The 25341-nt window shown below is 32.2% G+C and overlaps 2 protein-coding genes across 2 annotated transcripts in view; both read left to right on the forward strand.

Moving 5' to 3' along the window:
• Positions 1-8872, forward strand: part of LOC130892407 (tyrosine kinase receptor Cad96Ca) — a 32802-nt gene extending 23930 nt beyond the window's left edge. Inside the window, exons 6-8 of the mRNA XM_057797823.1 lie at positions 2109-2446; positions 5260-5541; positions 8145-8872. Of these exons, the coding sequence (XP_057653806.1) occupies positions 2109-2446; positions 5260-5541; positions 8145-8369 (845 nt within the window). The 3' untranslated portion in view covers positions 8370-8872. The remainder of the gene's footprint in view (positions 1-2108; positions 2447-5259; positions 5542-8144) is intronic.
• A 4800-nt stretch (positions 8873-13672) lies between these two features.
• Positions 13673-24961, forward strand: LOC130892579 (probable pseudouridine-5'-phosphatase). The gene is made up of 4 exons (XM_057798047.1): positions 13673-13983; positions 14035-14253; positions 20726-20930; positions 24557-24961. Exons 1-4 carry the CDS (start codon positions 13899-13901, stop codon positions 24837-24839), a joined length of 792 nt encoding a protein of 263 aa, XP_057654030.1. The 5' UTR covers positions 13673-13898; the 3' UTR covers positions 24840-24961.
• Positions 24962-25341: the final 380 nt, after the last annotated feature.

Here is a 25341-nt window from a genome sequence, read left to right on the forward strand (position 1 = left end):
AACAGTAAGCGTAGAATTAAATGCTAATTAAGTGCCATATTATGAAATTTTCCGTTGCGCATATTTTTGAGGAATTGGCTATTCTTAAATAAAGTTAGCAAAGCGGTGCAAGTTAAATGTGCAAAATCAATAGATAATAAATATAGGATGCTTCAATAATTACATGTTTTTGTGAAAAAAATTATAATTCTTCTATGGCATTGGCGACTTCCACATCTGTTTCCTAAAAGTGAAAAAGCTTCAGAGAAAAGATCAAGTACTCGACTAATGCTAATTAAATGGTGCGAAAAAATTAATTTTTCGGAGACGTCACAAAAAAAATAACTTTTCTGAGCAGAACACTATCATTGGCGAGGAACTATAGACCTAAATAATTACTCTAATCCTAATTATGACCTAGCAAGGCACACTTGCCTATAAGTTTTCAATAATGATAGTGTTCTACTGAGAAAGCTCTGAAAAACTCATTTTTTCATTCACCTGCTACAAATTCGAAAAAAATCATTCTTTCCATGCCAACTGCGAAAAATTCCTTTTTCCGTAGCGTTTAGTTAGCATTGTACCTAAATTCCAAAGGTAACCCTTCCTAAATTTTGACAATAAACATAAATTCTTTCAAATGAACTATTTCTAATTATTTGCTGGGATCTCTTAAATCTGTTCGTTTGTACATCCTGTATAAACGAGAAATTAAGATGCCTCCTATTTTTTTGATAAATATAGTTCAAAAATACTGAAAAATACGCTTTTAAAACATATAAAACAAAAAAGTTGAAAATAATATTTGATATAAGGGGTATATTTTTTGCTATTAAATTGTGTTATTTTACAAAAGTAGTTATATGGCATTATTATACAATGTTTTGACTTGAAGTCACGAAAATTTCAAAAAAAAAAAAATTTGATTTCGAAAGTTATAGCTGTCTGTGTTGACCCAGTTCCAAAAAAAGGTCCTTGCGGTGACAATCATAAGTCTTTGGAGATTCATCTAAAATGAATCGGATAAAAAAATTAGTTTTATAAATAGATAATCTTGGGCCTGATCGAAGGATTTTTTTTTAAAATTAACAAAATGGCGGCTTCAGGAAATTTTTGTCTAGATTTTTGAGAAAAAAATCAACAGTTAATTGGTCTTAAAAAATCGAAATTTAAAAAAAAATCCTCCGAGTTTATTATGTATAAAAGCTGTATAAATTTCATTAAAATCTACTGAGCAGTTTTCGAGTTACAGTTGTCACTAGTTCAAAAAAACATAGTTTTGAGAAAAACGCGTTTAAAGTTTCACACTAGACTCACGTACAGAAATACGAATTATTAAATTACTTACACCGAGTCATTTATTCCTGGGCCATATAATAGTTCTTCAGCCATTGTGGAAGTTTCCAAAACATCAATTTGCTATTGCCTACGAAGCATTCTGCCTTCCCGAGTGTTGTCGTTGGCGCGCTGATCTGCAACTTTCACACGTGCAGCATCCATTTTTTCAGCTACCTGCTCCCGAGCGCTTTGAAGTGCCCGAGCTCTCTTTGTTATTTGTCGAATAACTCAAAAACTAATTATCGGATCATCTTGAAATTTTCAGAGAATATTTTTAAGATGTTACACTTAACGAAAATGCAAAAAAATTGATTTTTTGAAAATTCTGACTACCCCTAACCCGATACGTGAAAAATACTAGTGTTAATGGGAAGAAAGTGTCGGGCGCTCGACGAACGGCTCACGAACGTGATTGAAGTGGTGGGATATACTAACAGTAATAAGCCACAAAGGACAGTTACAAACGTGTTAAAAGCAGTGAGATAATCCTCGTAAGTAAGATGATTTGGACCAATAAATTTACTCAAATGCGATTTTACAGTTTTTATACCAGCCTCCAATTGGCCGCAAGAATATAGCTACAATTTATAGTAGCAAATTAATTGCGGCTAATTTTTCATTGACAACCTATCGCTTAACCATTACATAATCCCTCAACGTTCATTTAAAATAAATTTTATCACAAATTATCTTCAGAATCGACCAGTGGGAGCTTATACTATTAGTACAGTCAAACATTTAAACTACTCTAACATTAAGCGAAAAAATATTAAAACATACTATTGTTCCAGGCAAAGATACTGGCGTGACTGTTGTAGCAGTGAAAACTCTAAAAGAAAACGCCAACGAAAAAGAAAAATCAGATCTTCTATCCGAACTTCAAGTTATGAAAATGCTGGAGCCTCACGCCAATGTTGTCAGATTGTTAGGCTGTTGTACAGATAAAGAGCCGATTTTCCTGATCATGGAGTATATTAGCAAAGGAAAATTACAGGGATACTTGAGGAATTCGAGGGCGGAAAGATATTATAATAATATGCACGGACCAAGTCGATCGCTGACCTCCAGGGATTTAACTTCTTTCGTTTACCAAGTTGCCAAAGGAATGGAATTTTTATCTGAAAATGGGGTGAGTATAACCGTTTGCTAGATAATTTCACTTTAACTTGATGGATGGTTGGAACAAGAAAAATTTGTCTTATATTATAACGAGTTTAATAGGGTTTTCGCACTCCACAATTTTTTACGATAAATACCGAAGATTATCTTGAATTACTTACTATAATTTGTTTTCTGTGAAACTATTAGAATAATAGATTTAATTGAAGCTAAGGTTGAACTCTTACTTTAATCCATAAATAAGAAATAAATTCTACTCATCATGATCGATATGTGAAGAAATAAAATAAGAGTATTATGTTAGAAGATATTCTGATTGAAGTAATCCTTTCACATTATCAGATTTTATTTTCTGTACTTTAAATATCATTATTTATTATTCCAGAGTAAATATACCAATGAAAATATTGTATAAAGTAGTCATGTCAAAGATACGGCCCGCGAGTCGCTTTCGGCACCTGGGCCTTACCAATAAGGCCCGCGATCACAATGTGCCACAGAAACAAGAATCCTGTTTTTTAGAGCTTTCAGACTACATTCGATTCCTCTACGGATATTTTAAATACTCGTAATCTCAAGTCTACGGATGTTTACAAGTAATTATAAGGACAGCGCGTGCCTAGACAAGCGAGAGAGAAAGACAGTATCGCCACCTTTTAGCAGCAAGCGGAAATATCCTATTATTTTTGTCGAGAATTATAGAATATTTCACGAGCTTCGAGTCTAGACTAGAACCTTCCTAACCTAACCATATAAAACTAGTGCGTCGGCGCGACGTGAGTCAGTTGAGTCGAGTAATCGAAGCGATACGGTTGGAGAAGAATTTTAATTGTACTGCGAAGTAGTGATTGTGAAGATATTGTGCATTTGTTTGTGTTGTGTCGATTTTCAGAATTGTTACGATTTTGGCATAATCTCACAAAAACGTGCAGAGTTTTTCAGTCTAAATGGGAAATTGCATATTTTTTCATAGAATGGAAAGGTAAACTGTGTTTGATTTGTAATCGAATAGTTGCTGTTTGTAAGGAGTTTAATTTTAAGAGACACTATGATACGATTCAAAAGTCAAAATTCGATTGTTACACTGAAAAAAAAAGAATCGACACATTGTCATCTTTAAAATTCAACTTCACGGTTAACAATCGATGTTTACTTAAGTTAATACAGGGTGTGAAGATGCCCTGAAACCAAGTTTTATTATTGCATCAGAAATAGCGAAAAGATCAAAACCTTTCACTGATGGTGATTTTATTAGATCTGTATCTATATTCAAAGTTGCTGATGTTTCAATCCATCTCAAAAGTCAATAATTCAAAATATATTTCGCTCTCAAGAAACACTGTTGATTCAAGAATAAATGATTTATCTCAAAATTTGGTTCTTTAACTGAAGGAGAAAATTAAGGAATTTACAAACTTTTCACTGGCTGTTGACGAGAATACTAATACTGTTGATACAACTCAAATTGCTGTTTTTATACGAGGTATTAACAGTAGCTTTGAAATAACTGAAGAACTATTAAAGTACGTTCTATTGTCAGATACAACAACAGCAAATGATATTTATTCTGCAATTGAACATTTTATAGCAGAATACGAACTCGACTTCAATATACTTAGCAGCACAACTAGGGATGGCTCTCTTGCCATGGCTGGCGAACATTGGAACGTTGAAACTAAATTAAAACAGAAAACATCAGGGAATTTTGTGGGATTTCTCTGTATAATTCATCAGGAATCATTGGCATCCAAACATTTGAAAATTGAGCATGTCATGCAACTTATAATTAAAATTATAAATTTTATAAAGACCAGAGGACTAAATCACCGACAGTTCAGGTAATTTTTACAAGATTTGGACGAAAAGTTTTCTGATGTGTCTCATTTCACCGAAGTTCGTTGGATCAGTCGAGGAGTGGTTTTAGAAAGATTTTTTGCATTACGTGGCCCTACTCAAGCTTTCAAACCGATTGATTATGGCAATGACTGGTGGATTGATTGTGCCTTTTTTGTAGATATGAATAAACACTTGACTGATCTGAATATAAAGTTACAGGGTAGAAATCTGATTGCCACTCAAATGTATTCATATAATCAAGCCTTTGAAACAAAGTTGAGGCTGTGGGAGAACCAGGTAAAAAGTCAAACTTTGGACATTTTCCCTCATTTGGCACAGTGCACAAAAAAAAATTGGATGCATATTCTAAACTTCTGTAAAATTTGCTTACGAAATTCAACAATCGTTTTAAAGACTTTCACAAAATTAATGAAATATAATTCCCAATTTTTAACAATCCATTCAATGTTGAAGCTTCACAGGCACCAGTTCATTTGCGAATGGAGTTGATAGATCTTCAATCGGACAGTATTTTGAAAGAAAAATTTAATGAGATTAACGCTCTTATATTTTGTACATAAATATCGCACAAGAACTACGAATGAACATCTCCAATCAATTCTTGAAATCACTACAACGAAAAGTCAGGTATCTGGAACCTCGAGCTCAACATAATTACCTACCATCTTTTATAACTTTGATATGATTTTTAACAACCGTATATCACATACTTATATAATTTGATAAATAAAATATTATAATAATTCAGTTCATTTTTCTTTATTTTAAATCTGGCCTACCTACGAATTCAAAATTTAATATATGGCCCTCTGTAAAATTGAGTTTGACACCTCTGCTATAAAGTAATGATGGGTAACAGGTCTTGAAAGCATTTTCTGAATATCAATTATAAACTCATGCTTAAACTTTGATATACTATTGAAGTCTTTTCTATACTCCTCATAATTATTTTTGGAAATCTTTCAGATAATTCATCGAGATTTGGCCGCTAGAAACATTCTTATAACCGAGGATCACGTTTGTAAAGTAGCAGATTTCGGTTTCGCGCGAGATATTATCGCTAATCATATATACGAAAGAAAAAGTGAAGGCAGATTACCGATTAGATGGATGGCGCCGGAATCACTATACGATAATATTTTCACAATTAAATCTGACGTGTGGAGTTTTGGTGTTCTTGTTTGGGAAGTTGTCACTCTTGGTAGTACACCGTATCCTGGAATATCCGCTGTAGAAGTTATGAAGAAGGTGAGATAGTCAAAATTATTATTTATACAGGGCTTTTCATCCATAATGTATCTGTTTATCATTATTATACTTGACTATAGACTTTAGGTACTTTCACTAAATTATTTATTATATATAATTTTGTTTTATCTTTTGAAACACAAATTCATAAAATTCAGAAACCAATGTCCAAGTTGATGCGTGACACAAATATGGAGTTTATTGATTCTGGTTGCTATTTAAATTGTTGTGAAAAATTCAATGTCATTTATGATCTAACTAATAAAAATTATCAACAATTTGAATGGCGATTAGAATGAATATATATGTCGCGTGACAATGTGAATATTGATTTTTGAGTCTTGAATTTTCTATATTTCTCAAAAAAATTATCAAATTTGAAATTTACATTCTTATCGCTATTAAAATTTTTTTCAAGTTTTATTGGTTAAATTAGGTAAGGTAACGTTTTTTGATGATATTTTTTTAGAATTTATTCTTTAGAAATGTAAAAGCTATGCATCGAATACATTAGTAAGTGACCTCTTACACTGACTATTGTATTTATATATATCGGAATTTGAGCAAATAATTGCATAAACTATGTTAGGTTGTTGTTTAAGAGAAAAGTCATATTGATTGCTGCTCCGTAACTAACTTTGTTTTCCGGAGAATTACGATCAATTAAAATCAACAAATTTGTTATTTCCTAACTAATAACTGTTCAAGTGTGAAGTGCATAATTTTGTGACAATTTAAGACAAAATAACACAGATACATAACAATGTTGGTGACAACAATAAATATCGCCATACAAAAAATTTCAAAATGGCTAAAAGAAAAACAACTTGAGCTGACTCCTGAGAAAACAGAAGGCCATACTTCTCGCAGATGGAACAGGTACTAAACAAGCGGCTATAGAGGTAAAATATATTCAGATAAGAACAAAGAACAACTAAAATACCTCGGTGTGGTTTGTGAATGAGAAAACACGTGGTAGAAGCAAGCAAGTGAGCTATGACATATCCTATGGCTCTATACCGACTTATGCCTAATCTAGGAGGTCCTTCATCAAATACACGGAGTCTACTTAGTGTAGTAACTCACTCTATAACGCTCTATGCTGCACCTATTTATCATGAAACTCTAACCTTGCATAAATATTTAAATATGTACCTTAGAATATAAAAAGCGACTCCAATTCGTGTGGGCAGTACGTTTAGGTTTGTATCAACTGAAACTGTCCAAGTACTGGCAAGCATAGTACTTATTTCAGGCTTAAAAAAGAGTTCGATGTATGGGGAAAGAACGACATGTAAAGAAGGATGAGAGGGAACGACCCATAAGTATGTGACTGAATGAATTAGAAGGTTGATACCTAACATAAATTTATGGATAACAAGAACCCATGGTATATTGAACTATCACCCAAATTCTAACCGGACATGGATGCTTCCAACAGTATTATTTCCGGTTTAAAATTTCCGACACCCATATTGCACCATATGTAGAATGCAAATAGAGGACGTTTACTACACCTGTTTTGAGTGTCCCCAGTGAGAGACAGAAAGAAGAGCCGCTGAGATAGAAATAGGCGATAAAATTTCATCCAAAAGTATCGTGGAACATATGCTAAAAATTGCAAATTTCACTGAAAGTATATTAATACGAAAGGGTGATTCCAACATTCTTTAGCTGCACGTACAGGAGGAGTTTTTCAGTGAGCAGAAATCCTATACCATGTCAAACTCTGTCAATCTCTATCGATCATGTTGGTAGATGTCTTTCTAGTAGATTTTTCCTCTCTGATTTCATATATATCTATCCTTGAGTTGGTTTGAAGGTCCTCATTGATTTAAAAGCGCTTCCCACCAAGCCAAGTCTTCAGTTTAGGAAAAATATAGAAGCAGTAGCTTGGTGAAAATGTGGTTTTCTTCAACCATTCTGTCAACTCGTCGAACCAGGTCATCTGAAACGACAGATTTGCGTCCTTAGCCCTCTTCTTCATGCACGGCCATCGTTAAACTTTTGACACTATTCACACATTCCCATACACGCGACTCATTCTATAGAAATCGAATCACACTTCGCAATTCACATTTGGCAGGAGCATCAATAATGGCCGACATGTTTACGTGGCTGAAGCACAACGCCGACTAACGCATGAATGTAAACAATGGCGTAGTGTGTAGTGCGAGAGCTTCACAGTCGCCTACAGCGCATGCCCGCTGTTTTCTGCCCGCGTAGCGTCTACACGGAGCGAGAAGTGTTTTTAGATGTAATTACCCTCAAAAAGAAAGGGACTAATTATTTTGTATACATTCACTTTTTCGGTATATTGGTTATGGGATTCACGCATCCAACAAGGATTGTTACGTGACCAGTATCTACAATTATGTCGATTTACGTTTCACTTAATAAAGAAAGTGGCGTCATAACAAAATATAGCTTTACTTAAAAAATTTTGATTGTTTTCACTTTTTGAATTATTTCGTATCGCACAAATCAACAAAGTATTCAGATATTTTAAACATCCCTCAATGGCACTTACTAATGTATATGTAATATAATTTTAAGGTTCAAATAGTTAAAAGTTGAAATTAATATTATGAATACTTCAATAGGTTCGAGACGGTTTTCGCTTGGATAAACCTGAACACTGCAGACGCGAACTATACAATATAATGTATTATTGTTGGGACAAAGACCCCAAGGAAAGACCCTCTTTCACAGAGCTAGCGGAATTGCTGGAGAAATTGCTGCTTACAGAAACGGACTATATTGAATTAGAAAGGTTTCCCGATCACTCTTATTATAACATGATGAGTTTAAGTGGTGAAAAACTTTAACTTGTAATAGACTATTAATAAATTGGGTAACTATCTAGATTAGGTTACACCCCTCCGATTTCGTTAAAATTTTAGTATGCTATAGAAAAAATTTTTCCAACTTTGAAGTTCCAGAAAAAGAAAAATAATTTATACATCATAGTTTACCTTCGCATGTCTTCATTACTTAAATGGCATCATGTATCATAAAATTTGCAGAGAAATATGATGTATAAATTATTTTTCTTATTCTGGAACTTTAAAGCTGAAAAACTATTTGAAGGGATGATTTCCGCGCCCTACATATATACATCAAATTTTTCAGCATAATTTTCTCTATAACATACTAAAATTTTAACGAAATCGGAGGGGTGTAACCTAATAGAGATAATTACCATAAATTGTTTGTTTTGTATTCAAATGTTGAAATAATTATGTCTAATTGTATATATAAACATTTTATGTATGTCTTAACAAATATAAAAATAACTGTGATTTTGGTTAAATACAGAATTATAAGAAAACGATACATTTTTATTTTCACTAGAGGTATTTTGAGTGAATCCAACAACTGACTGAAATGGTGAGGTTTATGGCCCCCCATAAGTTAATGCTCGGATATCCAGATATTCGTTTATCCAACAGCAGCGATACTCACTCTGGTGTGAAACTTACAAATGTGAGATTGTCAGTAACAAGTTATACATAAGCTTTTGATCTTTTTTTAGTTCACTCACGAATTATGAAAAATATAATATACTTTTATTCAAACTTGAAGTATCAATGAATTTCGATCGCAAAACTGATATGAAGAATGAAAATTAACTACAACCACTTTATAAAAAAGATTTTAGGTTAGAAACAGCAGCTATGTGTCGAATAATTCCGATAAATCCCTATTATTCGCTCATAGTTTGAAATATTTGATTAATGGAGGTGAGTAATATAAAAACACAACTTCTTTTAGAGCTTATTTCAAGACTAAGAATTAAAATTATACGGCTTAATCTCGGTGTTGCCACGTCCTGTTTATCGTCATAATGAAAAAATATTTATATCTATAATGTTTTGAACATAAAACAATTTTCATTCTCTGTACATTCAAATACATATTATAGATATACATAAAGGTATCAAAAACTTGTGTTGAACAGATTTACATACCTGAAATAATATATTTCCTACTTATATGTCCAGTGTATACTATGAATTCGAGGCATGGCTATTAAATAACGAGACTTCGCTAGTCATATAGAGACAATTACATAATTCAATATAATAAATTGATAACAGTGCAGCTCATACAGTTAAACTTGATCATAATTTTCTAACTTTATCAGCAAACATGTGAAGAAACATCCTGTTAACCAACATCTACTATTTCTTTTATATTTAATAATTGTATTTAGCATTTCTAGTTTTCTCATAAAACCTGAGAATATTTTTAATGTTATCGGCAGACATATGTAGACATCCTGTTAATATAAGTGCTATCATTTTGTTATACTTTACTGTATTCAGCGTTTTTCCATTTATTTAATATTTGTTAATTCATTGATACAGTTAGTCTTCATTCTAACCCCTATTGTTGTAGGTCTATGGAGACAATTCTCTATCTCGTAAGCGTTTTTTTATGAGTGCTGTAAGCGCTTTAGTAAAGATCGAGAGAGCACTGAAGATGACCTAGGTTGCACTGAGACTGTTTCAATTTTGGAAACAGTGACTAAAATCAACCAAATTGTGCGTGCAGATCATCGAATGAGCATCCGGATGATTGCCGAGGTTGTAAACGACAAAAGTCTGTGCGAAGTTGGTGCCAAAAAATCTGACTCCTAACCAAAAGCTCTTGCGTCAACGGGTCTGTTCAGATATCCTTGAAAGGTTAGAAAAAGATTTGCTTTGAAAAGATCCCGATTTGAGTCGATGGAAACGGTAAAGCAAAAAATGGCAGAGCTCTTAAAAGTCATCACCAAAGAAGACTTCCAGCGCTGTTTCGATCAATGGAAAAAACGTATGGAAAGGTATGTGACGATGGGAGGGGAGTATATTGAAGGGGAACATTCGATTGTAGAATAATTTTTATAATAAAACCCTTTTCCGTAACTAGTTTCGTTATTTAATAGCCAGACCTCGTATTCATATGAGTATCAATACTTAATGAATATTTTAGGTATATAACGAGTATCTACACAGATAAATATAAATACGTTGCACATATAAGGCACTTATGGTTTATCCTTTGCATATTAGGAATGTTGTTTATGATTATAGGCGTTTTTTTCTAATTGTTTCAAATTGTCACAGTTATAATGAAGAAACAACAATATTTAGATTTATCCAGAGAGCTAATTGATAATAGTATATCATACAGAGAATTTACTAATGATCCTACTCTTAGAATAGTTATTAGTTACAATAAATTAATAAAACAAGCTTTCAACGAAAATCAAATTGACAAAGAAAATGAAGAGAAATTAATAAACTATAACCAATATATTTACTAAAAATTCATGAACCTTCATTATCTGCCAGACGAATTGTATCAATAAATACTACAATTGAATTTCTTACTGTTTTGTTAACTGAAATTTTGACAAAAGTTTATATGAGATTATATCAAAGACTTCTTTACAATCAATGAAATTTTCAATCATTTGGTATTACCAAAGATTCTATTCTCTTGATAGGGTGCAGAAAATAGCATGCAATTCCTTGAAAGATCAAAATATTACATAGACGAATATTTTATGTTGTTCGACATCATGCAGGTCTCTTCACACTACATCATGGTCGCCACTAATCAAAATTCCAAATGTAAAATAAACAATTTCCTAGCCTCAAATTTTATTTGATATTTTGTGGGCAGTTTAAAATTGAAAATAACAGAGCCAATTAAAGTAAACAAGAAAAAAGTGGCTAGTACGTCACTGGCAATAATGATATCTGCCTCTGCCTTGCTTTTTGAGTCTGATGATTTTAGCTTGGGAATTAAACGAGAAACATAGAAAAAGTAGTTGAAAATATATGAAGAAACATTTGTCTTGCATCATGTCAAGCGGCCTTTAAGTTTATACGCAATATCACCTTTCGGTGATGCTCACTTAAATACATGTCTAGCTGCTCTACAACATAAACAAAAATTGGAAACTTCATAAATAATCGTAATTACGCTCAATTTGATAATACATATAATTCTTGTAATAACAAAAATTACCAACAATTCTTTTCAACACCAATGGGCTCTTCAATATATTCCATAGTAGTCCAATAATGGATAATATTTTGGGCGATGTTATATTCGTTTTACCATTCAAGTAATTCTTTATAAATATGTATGGAGATGGAATAATTTAACTCTTCAAAATGATGAAAATGTTATTTAATAGTACAATACTTCCGATGTAAATATACGATTTACTATAGAAAGAGTAGATACGGAACAATCCTTACTAAGGGTTTGAATTCATTTTCAGGCATATGCATAGTTATTCCTACCAATTTATGAAGAAATGTCCTATATTGGATACCAACATTTTTCAACTTAAACACAAGCTTTCTGGCTGAAAATATTAATTTCATCATGTGACATGCAGCTGTGTTTAAGTTTTAATTTGACCGCTAATGATTTGATATTAGTTATATTTCATTTTCACATTTTCAAACAAAACAATATCATCTGCAGAGAAGAAATTTCCATTAAAATCTTTTGCCATGAGAGATGAAAGATTTTAAGTTCTTTTTCAATTGCTGTTTTTGCACTATCTATATCATGAGTAAAATTGATGAAACCTTTAGGTTCTGAATTAAAGATGGAAACATTTTGGTGGAGATATTACTACTATTAAACTTTTATCCATATAGTAATATGGCCAAAACACTTTACTTAATTCTCCTTGTTCTCTCGATTCTCTGGTGTTGTATCATCATTTCTGCAAGGACAGATGTTTTTATCCAACGTAAAAGATGACTGAATTCATGAAGAAATCTACCATATTTTTCATGAGGCAGTATAGTTAATTTTTGTGAAATATTTATAATTAAATTGTTTATATAAGCCACATAGTTTAAGAAAATTTACATTTTGGATTTTGGCATTCTAGAGTTTTTTGTAAGTTAGGGAAAATCATATTTGAGCTTCTTCGAAGGTAATTTTCTGCTCGGCATTTTTTGTCAGAAATTTACCTCTAAATTTCAAGTCTTTTTTGAGTTATCCGCAGAAAATGCATTGTTGAAAAAATCCAGTAACATGAAATTTGATTTTTGTAAGAGTAATTTTGAGATTAGGAAAAAATCACGAGGAACCTTTTTTGTAGGAAATTTATTGAACTACATTTTTGATCCTCTCACTTTTTTCGAAATTTGGTATAAATTCCGAGTTATTTACCAAATTCAAAATTTTTAAAATTTAAACAAAAATATATCGCTTAGCTGCCAAAATTTTGTAGTTAACTTTTACTGTATCGATAGAACACCCTCAGAACTACCTAAATCTAGAAAATCAGCGACAATTTTCGTAGATTTCGATTCTAATTGGGTTGTACTCACTAGACTATTAGTTTTGATGGCGTCTTCACCTACTTTATTCCATCACGGAACTGGAATCTAACTCTGATCAACTTTGTTCTACCAATATAGTTATCATTATCTTTGGTTATAGTGAGGTTTTCTATTTTCTAAATGTTCTCGGAAAAAACATCCCAGTTTGCATGTTTAAACCCCCAAATATAAGATGGTGAGGTGGTTTTAGTTTCGAACTTAGTATTGCCTATGATAATCGGATAACGATCACTATCATATAAATATGAAAATTTATGTATTTGGATTAATATCTTCTGCGACGAACCTCTACGATACGCGTTAATAGCCCCTGTGCAGGAGATTCCTAATTACGTTATTTTTTAGTTCATTTGTAATGGCAAATAAAACACTAAACTTTCTTCTTATTCACCTTTACTATATCATTAAACTATAAACCAATAAGTAGTGGACTGCCTTTACTATTTAACTAAATTGTACTTTGAAACTTAAACATTTATCCACTCTTGCTAATTGACATAAACCAAAATACATAATATATAAATATATTATAAGATAGTAGCACGCTAATAATCACACGCACGCTACCAAGGCCAAAAAGCAAGTGTTACATTTTTTTTTTCTATTTATCTTTTGCCCAGCGTTAGCCGACGGGACAGCAAAAAAAGGTCTAAAAATAGAAACCACAATACAGTTTGTTGCCACGGTAACAAAATTCAGTATAATCGGTGAACAGATTAATAACAAGAAAGAAATATAGATATATACGAGGTGCGTTCACAACAGCCCCTTCATAGTTATTATTCGACTACCTTCACCATTCAACAACACTTCCTTCAATTTATCTCTGTGTTAATATTTACGTTTCAATTCATTTGGGATTTTTTTCATTCCTGTAAAATTAAAAAAAAAATAGATCTTACAGTTAATGAAAATGGGCTACTCAAATAATGTCACTCCAAACGTCATGATGACTTTTGTTCAAACTATTCACTGAATTTTTAGCGAGCGGGAATGGCCACATTACCAGCGTGTTGTATACCTAATAAATTCAAACCTGTAACTCATTGTATATTTGACTTGGACGGAACAATTTTAGGTAAGTTTTGATCGATTGTTTGGAAATATAATTTCATGTTTGTGAATTTAGAAACGGAAACTATATATTCTAAAGCAATCCATTCTATACTGCAAGAATATGACCAAGAACTAACTAAAGAGTATCATACCACTATTACCGGATTAGTTGAAAAAGATTTAAGTATCAAGATGGTGAAAGATTTCGACCTCCCAATAACTCCAGATGAATTTGTGACAGTATTTAGAGAAAGATCCGATTCATTTCTTCAAGAAGCAGAATTTATGCCAGGTATTAATCCATTTTCTTTGTACACACTGTTTCGTGTTTTTTTCATCTTATTTATAGAAATAGGAAAAATTGAATAATTATTATAGTAAGATCAGTTCAAGGAATTTAAAGGTAAGGTAGCCAGTTCAAATTAAATTAATCGGAATCGAAAGTTCAAGCTCGTCAGAGTTGATTTTTGTAGGAAAACATATTTTTACTACAAAAAAATGTTATTATTTTCATACTTGATTCACGAAGCTAAACAATAAATTAATTAGAAACATTTTAAATTTTCCATTTTTAACGAAACATTTTCCCAATTTCTGTATGTATGTACAACGTCAATACGTTAAGAAAAGTCTCAATTTCGCCTGGCTATTGTTAATCCAGTCATTTTAAGTAGATTTAGGCAAGAATTTCGAAAAATCGAGATACCCAGCTATAAAGTCGTTTAAGCTTGTTCATTTGACATCCTAAAACTCCTCTCGAAACTCATATATAATTCGATGTGAGCAACTTTAAAAATCGGGTATCAAAAGTCAAAAAAAAAACGATTTTTTGCACATTTTTGCAAATAACTCGTTTCCTATGGATTTTACGCTATTTATATTTATTATCAATATTTTAGAGTATTACATTATTTACAACTTTTGTTCAAAAAATTTTTTCATACGATGATTCGTTTCTAAGATAGAGGGCAGAGAATTACATCATATTTAAATATTTTTTGCTTAATTATTTATTTCCAATAAAGTATAAATTCGTTAAATAGCATTTACCTGTAGTTTCAAAATCGTAGGGAGAAAAATTTTAATTATATCAAAATTCAAATCTTATTTATCGTAATTATTCTCAAATAAATATAAAATAATAGGAAATAAATAAAAATGTAATTAATTTTTATTAAAGAATGTCATTCGATAGATTTGTGATTGTTAAAATTAAAAAAAAACAAATAAAAAATAACTATAAGGACAATGAGTTCTGAGTATTGCACAGTATTACTATAAGAAGCTGAAAATCCTAAGCTAGATAGACTATCCAATAATCTTTTAGAACCATATCTTCTATATCTTAATGCAGTGCATTTTGTTTTCAAATGATCTATCTTTCTTCTCTTATTTTTAATAATAACTTCTTCTAAGAAATGCAGTAAAGTTTTTCGAATTTCTTGATTGACATCATCCAATATTTTACTGGGAGGTGGATAAGATTTCGTTTCAACTATGGATGATCTGATATCTTCTCTAATGATAGCTGCTGCAGATTCTACAATCCTTAATCTTTCTGCTTCAGGATCTAATTTTTTATTTTCGTACCAAGCTTTTGAGAAGATATTTGCGTGTGTATCACGGAAAGAAATGATTGTAAAACTCCTACATAATTATTATATCAGTTAAATATTTTTGTTGCAGTCTGGTAATGTAATTGTTGATAAAAAATTATTTATAATTATACATTTAGCAATAATTTATAAACTTTATGAGATTATTTTGATCGGGATTACCAGTTGATTTCAAACGGGATTCTAACCGCGCTCGATCATAGAAACGATTCGCCGTATGAAGAATTTTTGAAACAAAAGTCGTAAAGAATTTAATGCTCTACAATATTGATAATAAATACAAATAGCGTAAAACCAATAGGAAACGAGTTATTTGCAAAAAAATCGATTTTTTTTACATTTGACCCCCGATTTTTAAAATTGCTCATATCTAATTATATTTGAGTTTTGAGAGGAGTTTTAGGATGTCAAATGAATAAGTTTAAACGACTTCATAGCTGGGTATCTCGATTTTCCTAGATGAACTACCTTAAATGACTAGACTATGTTCCATATTTCCGAAAACAAGTTCAATCGGATTCAAGCAGTGATCTGCTTCAATAGAAGCCGGATGAAAAATTTTGAATTTCTTGTTTTGTCAAACACTTGTCACGGACCGATAAAAATATGCTAATTTCACAAATTCATACCAATATCCTTCACATAATCACCATGTTAGCTTGTAAAAAGGTTAGAAGGTGAAGCATTAGATGAAATTATTACACTAGAAAATAATTGATAAGATGACATAACTGTTTTACCTTGCAGAAAGCTCGACCGGTTTACATATATTTAAAAATGAAGTATGTTCACTGTCGTCAAATATTGTAAATAGAAAAGTTGCTTTTTAAAAGTCTTTACATCACATTTTAGACCGATTTTGATAAACTTTACTTACTTCAAATTCACTTAGTTTAGATGCTACAATATTAAAATAGTTTTTCAAATATAAATTCAAAGCACTTAATGGGAAAATTTGGTACGGCCAGATAATATTATTGGGTGAATAGTCATATCTGAAATGAATGGGACAATGTTTATTTAACTATACTCCATTCGGAAAGAGTGTAGAGTGATAAATCAATCCCTCTCTTGGCCACCATAGCCGTAGCCACATTTAAGAACAATTTATTATTTTATTTTATTAAACCTTAGTAAATGAATCCAACATTTATTTTTTAAGAAATTTATAACATTAAGTTCAAATTTCCAACTATGTTTACCTATAGGCCGAAACAATTCCTTCGGGGTATATTAAGAAAGTATTATGTTGACAGGTAAATATTTCACGCCCTTTATAGTATATACCTATACCAGACAGGTTAATTTGAAAACGATTTGTAAAATGTTTTCTGGGAAAAATGATAAATAGGTACATGCCAGAGGGCAATAAAAGATTAAAATATGAGATATACTTATATGGTTATAGACAAGTTTCAGTTTAAGAAAAAGTCCTATAAAAGAAAATTCCCGATACACAACTGCATTTCTAGTGCAGTGTTTATAAAACTTTAGTGAATATTCAATATGTCGACCTTTGAAAACTATACTGCAATACATAAAGTGAAGACGCATGCACTTTCTGTTAACGAGAAAGCCATGGCTTTAAATGTATATGGTGCATTAAAATATCTACCCTTCAATGAGTGTGGATGATTTAACAAGTATTTGCTCGAAGATGTTTAAGTGGTCCAAAGTCTTGGTCAGGAAGGCCAAAGGTTGACATCGATGAAGATTACAAATATGCAATCCGCAGGAAAGTCCACTCATTTTACTTTTTAAAAAGAAAATTCCTACCATTGATAAAGGGAGGAAGAAAAAACTATTTTTCATTTGGACGAGACTTAGGTTAACTGTAGGAAAAATATGGTAAGATAAGACGGTTAACAATTTTAGACAAGCTTTCTTGGAGGGACTATCAACAGGATTGAGAGCTCCATCAGGGATAGGCAGACGATTAATAGTAACATATATTGGCAGTGACAGTTGTTTTGTTGATGGTGGCCTACTGTTATTTGAATAAAAAAAACGGTGACTATCAAGAGGATATGAATGCAAATGTGTTTGAGGAACACTTTAACAAATGCTAGATCTTATTCCAGCCGGATCTGTAATTGTTCTTGACAACGCCAGTTACCACTTTAGACAAGTTGAAAGTCTACCTACGACGTCATGGAGAAAACAAGACATTATTAACTGGTTAATACAAACAAATATTAAATTCAACAATGACTTGGTGAATAACCAACTTTTGTCAATTGTCAAAATGAATAAAAATCTCCACAAGAAATATAATATTGATGAAGTGGCAAGAAATCGCCAAATTACTATTATTCGTCTTCCTCCCTATCATTGTGAAACTCAATCCGATCGAATTGATATGAACCCAAGTTAAAGGCGATGTAGCTCGGAATAACACAACATTTGAATTAAAGGACGTTGTAATATTACTAAGCTTTAAAAAACGTTACTGCTGAAAACTGGCAAAAATGCATTCGGCATGTTATCAAAGAGGAAGAAAAAATGTGGGAATTAGACAACATTTTTGATCAAACTGTAGAACCTCTCATGATTAATTCAAACAATTCATCCACTAGTTCTACGGAATAAAATTCATATATTCCAAATATTTACATACTTTGAATATATTACAGGAAATATTGATAGACTGTTGTATATAATATAGTAATGTGTAGTTTAGTTTATTTTGTATTTTTATTTTTCATACTTACATGTATATACTCGTATTTGTAAATAATTGAATAAAAATAACTGTATATATTAAAAAACAATAATATTTTATTAATTGCGAAAAACCCATTGCAACGGCGATGATGGTAAGGGCCTTCTTACTTTTGGGGAGATTCAGAGGTTGGTGTGAAAGTATTAAAATAGAGAGAGAAATAAAGCTATCCTTCAATTTTGCAAAGAAAAGGATGGCCATTCGGATTATCTAGGTAACCGCTTACATTTTAGTACGGTCAATTATGGGAAAAACATCTCTGTACAGTTACTTATTTATCATTGGCATATTTGAATATTGCAAATTTTGGACGTAAAATACCGTACTAAAAATTTCAGGGTTTTGCATTTATAATGAGCATTTATTACTCTACGCTCCTTCCAAATAGAGTACAGGCTTGTTTTGGCTATAAAAATATACAGTGCTTTTCAGATAAAAGTATCCACCTTTAATAACTTTTGTAATACTGGTATTTAGAAAAAATCCGAAAACACGTCAATTTATGTTGGAAGGGGCAAGCATTATGGCTTATTTAAACTTACTGGAAAAGCCACCCCCTCACCCCTAGCAGCATCCCCTTTATTTTTTTAAATTACTTTTCATATTTTTTATGTAAAATTTGGATACTCCTCTTTGAGCTGATTTCAAAAATGTATAATACTTGTAGGTTAAAGTGGTTAGTTTATGAGATAAACAATTTTTCTTTTAAGAGCACAAATTTTACTTATTATTTACTTTCACCTTATTTGCCTGTACTAAAATGGGTTGTACAACAGTTCAAACTCTTTAATCTTTTTAACTGTGCTATTTATTCTACTTAAAAAATCCAAACAACAAAAAACTCTACTTTTTATTAAAGTTTGACATTGTCAACTAGAATTTGTAGTCACTATTGATAGTGTAATTTGATACATTATTTATTTTGTTTCTCTGAAATGGTTTACTCTTTGCAAGAAAAAATTGAAATTGTAGGTTTATACTACCAAAATAATAATTCTGCAAGAGCTGCTGCTAGAATATTTAACGAATTACATGACGGAAGACATGCAACTCATAAGTATGTAATTCAACTGATGGAGAAATTTACCACAACAGGGTCTGTTTGCAATAAAGTGCATAAGCGAGAGGGACTCGTAAATAACGAAGCAATCCAAGTGGCAATTTTAGGGCAAGTCAGCTTAGAGGCTCAACAACCCCAATCGTTGTCAACAATAAGTAGAGCGATCGGTGTTTCATCTTCTACAGTTTTCCGAGTTCTACATAAATTCAAGTACCACCCATACAAAGTTAAGTTGGTGCACGAGTTGAATGAAGATGATTTTGATCGTCGTCTAGAGTTTTGCGAACCAATGACGCAAATTATCAATAACAATCCACAATTGTTAAACAATATTTGCTTTTCTGATGAATGCTCATGGTCATTAAATGGCTTAGTAAGTAGGCATAATTGTAGATATTGGGCTGAAAGTGATCCACATATTATGCGTGAATTCCATACACAACATCCCCAAAAGTTAAACGTTTGGTGTGGTATCCTAGGTGACCACATTGTCGGACCTTTCTTCATCAATGGTGAATCATATCTTGAGTTACTCAAGAGTTACATTGCCTGTCCGACAATTTTTAAACGAAACATTCCCCGCTCGTTGGATAAGTAGAAGGGGGCAGATGATGGAGTGGCCACCTAGGTCACCGGATTTAACACCCCTAGACTTCTTTTTATGGGGGTATTTAAAAAAAAAAGTTTATGCTACCCAACCAGAATCTCTGGATGATTTACGAGAGAGGATAGAAAATGAATGTCGACAATTAAATCCAGCCGTATTAAGCAATGTCAGAGAGGCATTTCAAAATAGATTATACCATTGTATGGAAGTGAATGGTACTCATTTTGAACACTTATTGTAACTTCATAATAAATAGCACAGTTAAAAAGATTAAAGAGTTTGAACTGTTGTACAACCCATTTTAGTACAGGCAAATAAGGTGAAAGTAAATAATAAGTAAAATTTGTGCTCTTAAAAGAAAAATTGTTTATCTCATAAACTAACCACTTTAACCTACAAGTATTATACATTTTTGAAATCAGCTCAAAGAGGAGTATCCAAATTTTACATAAAAAATATGAAAAGTAATTTAAAAAAATAAAGGGGATGCTGCTAGGGGTGAGGGGGTGGCTTTTCCAGTAAGTTTAAATAAGCCATAATGCTTGCCCCTTCCAACATAAATTGACGTGTTTTTGGATTTTTTCTAAATACCAGTATTACAAAAGTTATTAAAGGTGGATACTTTTATCTGAAAAGCACTGTATAGTAGGCGTGTTTTGAGACAAATACCTTGAGTTGAAAAATATTATTTCGTTAATCTGCTTATCAGATAATTTTTGTTAATTTAATTCTGATTATATTAAAATGATGTGTCTATAGGAGCCGTGGATCTTCTACAACATTTACATGCACATAGAATACCCTTAGCTATAGGAACATCTTCAGGGCAATATGCAGTTGATTTGAAATTTAGTAATAAAAAGGAAATATTCGATTTATTCAGCCATGTGGTTTGTGGTGGCAGCGACCCAGAAGTTTTAGAAGGCAAACCAGCACCAGATATCTTCATAGTAGCAGCTAGAAGGTAAGAGCTGTACAAAATTGTGTAATAATACATTTTAGAAGTTTTCCGTTTGAATAAACAATTTTCGCAACGTCGCAGTGGATTTGCTTGACCGTCGGGAAGTTCTTACACAGGGCCAAATCAGGCGAATGGGGTAGATGCTTAATCACTGGTATTCTTTCACGAGAAATTTAACTGTACGTGATGATGCAATATTGACCCGCGAATATTTACTGGCGGTAAAGATTTTGTGGTGTACCAGTTTGCTGAAACTTATCGTTGATCTTCAAGCCATTTTTGGTGTTGATGATTCTGCATGAATCCTCATACGGCTTTTCTGGCGCGAAGGAATATCATACAATGGTATCTGTTTCATCACCTGTTATTATTTTAGAGAGAATACGATATCAGTTATGGAGATAATCATGTAAAATTGAATTTACACTCGCGGATCTAACACAGAATTTCTTCAATCGCTTGATGGTAGCAAATTTCTTCGATCATATGCCTCACTCTTGAATACTTCCACTATTCCCAAATCTCTCCTAAACAACCCCAACCCTTTTTTTCTTGGTTTTTATCTCCTTTTTTTTAACTTCTTCACCTTTCAATACTCGTTCTACCATCTATCTTATGTTATATCTTATGTCTTTGTGCCTATTTTGCATTATTTTGGTAACTGTCGGTCTTATTATTGTTTGATACATTCTTATTTTAGCTGTTCCTGATACATATTTTAATTCAAACATTTTTGATATCATTCCTGTTGTTTTACTCTCTTATGCAATTATTTTTTCTCTTTCCCTTTTTTTTTCGTCTACTTTATATGTGATATTGACTTCCAAATATTCGATTTGCAGGATTTATTTGCTTCACAATTTGTAATAATATCGGTTTTTTGACTCTCATGTATTTAGTTATTTTCTCATTAATGACAAAACCATATTCTCTGGCCTGCCTTCTTTTCTAGATACAGTTTGATTGATTAATGTTTATTTCTATAAATTAAACCTTGATAAACCACTTTCTCTTAGTATGAAGTTTTGAATCAATTTGACGAAGATTATGGATCGAGACTTTATTTTTACTATTTTACTATCTATTAGGTTCTAACAGTTATTCACACCAATGTTGTCCTGCACACTAATACACACAATACACTAAACTAGCTCGAAAGATTTGGTCCTCTTAAGTCTTCTTTTCAAGTTCACATTGTCCAGGAGCTGGATTGCCTTAACGTTGGTGTGGTGTAGAAGTCGTTGTTCGTGGCTTCCTGTGAATCTTTTGATGGTTTGATAAATAATTTGAGCCTCCATTTATTGTCTCTTGCTACGCTAAAAATGCCTGAAAAAAATGTGCAACAGAGCACTAATTCTTTTATCGGTCAATAACTAAGGTTTCAAACTTTCAATTTTACACCAAAAAGAAACTCTTGATAAAACTAGAAAAAATGTTTTCGGAATATCATGATTTAAAAATTATGAAGTAAGAACGGATGCTGGTATAAAGTATTGATGAAGTATTATTATTATTAATTAGTAAGCCTTATATGAATTGAAATTTTTTTTATCGCGTACACGAGAGCTCATCTATAAAACGGATACATTTACAAAAAATTGACACTGAGCGCATTCGTTTCCTGTAAAGTTTCACAAAAATCCAGTTTAATTAGTATAAATTCTTGTTTTTGAAAGTTGAATAACTAAGGGCACTGAGCTTTGGAGGCCTTAGTATGACAAAAACAACAATTTGATCATCATTTATAGGGGTTGTGGAACTCAAACTGTTGTTTATTTCGTACTAAGGCCCCCAATACCTGCGCCTCCAAATCTAATACAAATATTATTCAGAGATGCCAATCTAAAAAACTCCGTCAACTAGTAGATGCTCCATGGTACGTAACAAATCATACCGTTCACGTGGACCTGGGAGTGTTATCCAAAAGAGGATCATCAAATACCACAAAACTATAGAAACCCACCCAAATCCACTACTAGAGGAGTTGTTAACGCCACGAAACGCGAAAAGTTGAGCTGAAAAAAAGTCAATAGACCTAATATGAATCACTGGATGTGAGGCTCACCAAGACATTATAGATGTTAGATTATCTAACACTCGCGAGCAAATTAAAAATGTATTCAAAGTTTGAGTACACTGATATGTTATTAACTTTAAGCGAGTGTTTAGTGCAACTGTTAGGCGTTATGCAGAAAAGTTTACTTTACGTTGTCGAGAAACTGTGAATGTGAGACCTAAAAAACTAAATTCTGGTAGGCCAAGAAAAAGTCTTCTTCAAGTACTTGGAGGATACTTAATCAGGAGGAAACAACATCCTTATTATTACAGATAAGTCCAAAAGCTCTTGCCAGACGATCTACCGGTTAGAGTGGATTAGAGTGGACTTTTTGCGGACGAGACCGCTTTTACGCGACAAGGTATGCTTAACTCCCAAACTGAACACCACTGGTGTGATGAGAATTAATGTTTGGGCATCAACTTTAGGTAACAAATTATTAGGTTATCACATTCTACCTGGAAATTTAGATGGTGATATGTACCTGGATTTTTCAAGTAATCACTTATTCGAGATATTAGAAGATTTAACGCTAAACGAGCGAAGATCTATATTTTTTATGCACGATGGAGCTCCACCGCACTTTGATAGAAGGTGTCGTAATTGGTTGAGTGTTCGATGGAGCAGAAGCTCCGATTCATTGGTCTTCTCGGTCATGCGATTTGTATCAGCTTCCAAAATATATTCGTATAAAGTTTGAATACAATGTTGCCAGTAGTTGCGGTAAAATCTTAAGAAATGTGTATAATTTTTTTCCTTCAACGCCCTTTATCTTCAATGCGGATAGCGTTACGAAAATTTTTTACTAAGAAAAACCCCAAATATTTTTCTATCTATCCTAGAGATAGGGTCACCTTTTTTAAAACACCCTGAATATTTTTTAATGGAGAATAGTTTGCTGGATAATAATATGGTGTTTCGAAGAATCGATGGTATTTTTTATTATTATAAGAAAAATATATATTATTAAAAAGGAATGTTGATAATTATAATAAAGAAAATGGATTAATTTACAGAAAAATTTTCGTCGATACAATGTTTGAGCATTTTGGCAACTTCATTAATAATAGATCATCGATGCAGCAGATAACTTTGCCTGGCCAATGACAGTTTAGTCGTGGTTAAAATAATGTCCCAGTTAAATTGATCTCGCGTTATTTCATGACCATCTAGCAGCCCCGATCTATCTCCAGCTGATTTTGTACGTTTTTTCCAATTAATATTTACGTGAATAAACCAAAAGTAGTACTCGAATAAAAAAAACCTTCGTCGAGAAGTAGGTAACATGCCCGGTGCTATGTGTCAATGAGTTCTAGTAAATCTAAAGGCCAGTTTTCAGGAATACCAGTGGCGATATTGAGGCCACATTACTTTGACGATATAATTTGCCATTTTATGTTGTCAATTTTGATTTAGCATTTGTTTGAATACAATGTGTTTTTTGTTTTCAAAGTCGAAGTGTATAGCTCACACTGTATAAGTTGACAAAGCGAATTCACTATTGATTTAAGTACGTACAGAATAAATAGTAGAGTTGTTTTAACAATAAAATAATTAACAAACCTTTTGTTAGATTTCCTGACCGACCTAGTCCTTCAAAGTGTCTCGTTTTCGAAGATGCAGTGAATGGCGTGAAGGCAGCACTAGCAGCAAAAATGCAAGTTGTCATGATACCTGCCCCTGAAGTTCCTTACGATTGTTGGAAACTAGCTACTTTGAGACTTGATAGTTTGAAATGTATGGTTCCAGAATTATTTGGTTTGCCAGCTTTTAATGCACCTTTGCCGGAAGAAAAGGCTGTAAATGAAAATGATGGTATGGATGCAAGTGAAGAAGCTGTGACAAACGAAACTTGATCTATCAACGAGAAATGTGAAAATAAAATGCCTGTGAGATTTCATTTATTCCTTTAATGAATATATTAATATTATATATGTATTGAAATGTCAAAAACCATTAAAAAAAATTTGCTGAAGTACCTGAATATTTGACTTTCTAGCGATGATAATGTGAATCATATTGTTTTGTTTTCGTGAAATTTTTCAAAATGAATGTATTTTCACAAAAATTGGAAATCTTATATATAAAAATTCGGTGTCCGTGTGTATGTTCTGAATGAACCCAAAAACGAATCAACTGATATTCACGAAAGTTGGCATATATATGTGATTTGGTCCAACTTAAATGATAGGATAGTTATTATTTGAATTAATGGTCTCAATAATTATTAATAATAAACTGATCATCAACGTTGATTGTTGTTATTAATCGTAGTTTCCATAAGTCTGGGACAGATGACGCCTTAAGCGAATTTTTTTACAGAGAACTATAAAATTTTGTCTTTTGCACCTCATAGAT

Source organism: Diorhabda carinulata, chromosome 4, assembly GCF_026250575.1.
Source record: "Diorhabda carinulata isolate Delta chromosome 4, icDioCari1.1, whole genome shotgun sequence".
Taxonomy (NCBI): domain Eukaryota; kingdom Metazoa; phylum Arthropoda; class Insecta; order Coleoptera; family Chrysomelidae; genus Diorhabda; species Diorhabda carinulata.

What these genes read in the sequence shown, in the direction of transcription:
- LOC130892579 (XM_057798047.1), top strand. Translation starts at nt 13,899, where the DNA reads ATGGCCACATTACCAGCGTGTTGTATACCTAATAAATTCAAACCTGTA. An exon ending in CTTGGACGGAACAATTTTAG is followed by an intron (nt 13,984 to 14,034) that starts GTAAGTTTTGAT and finishes TTGTGAATTTAG; the next exon opens with AAACGGAAACTATATATTCT. An exon ending in TTCATAGTAGCAGCTAGAAG is followed by an intron (nt 20,931 to 24,556) that starts GTAAGAGCTGTA and finishes ACCTTTTGTTAG; the next exon opens with ATTTCCTGACCGACCTAGTC.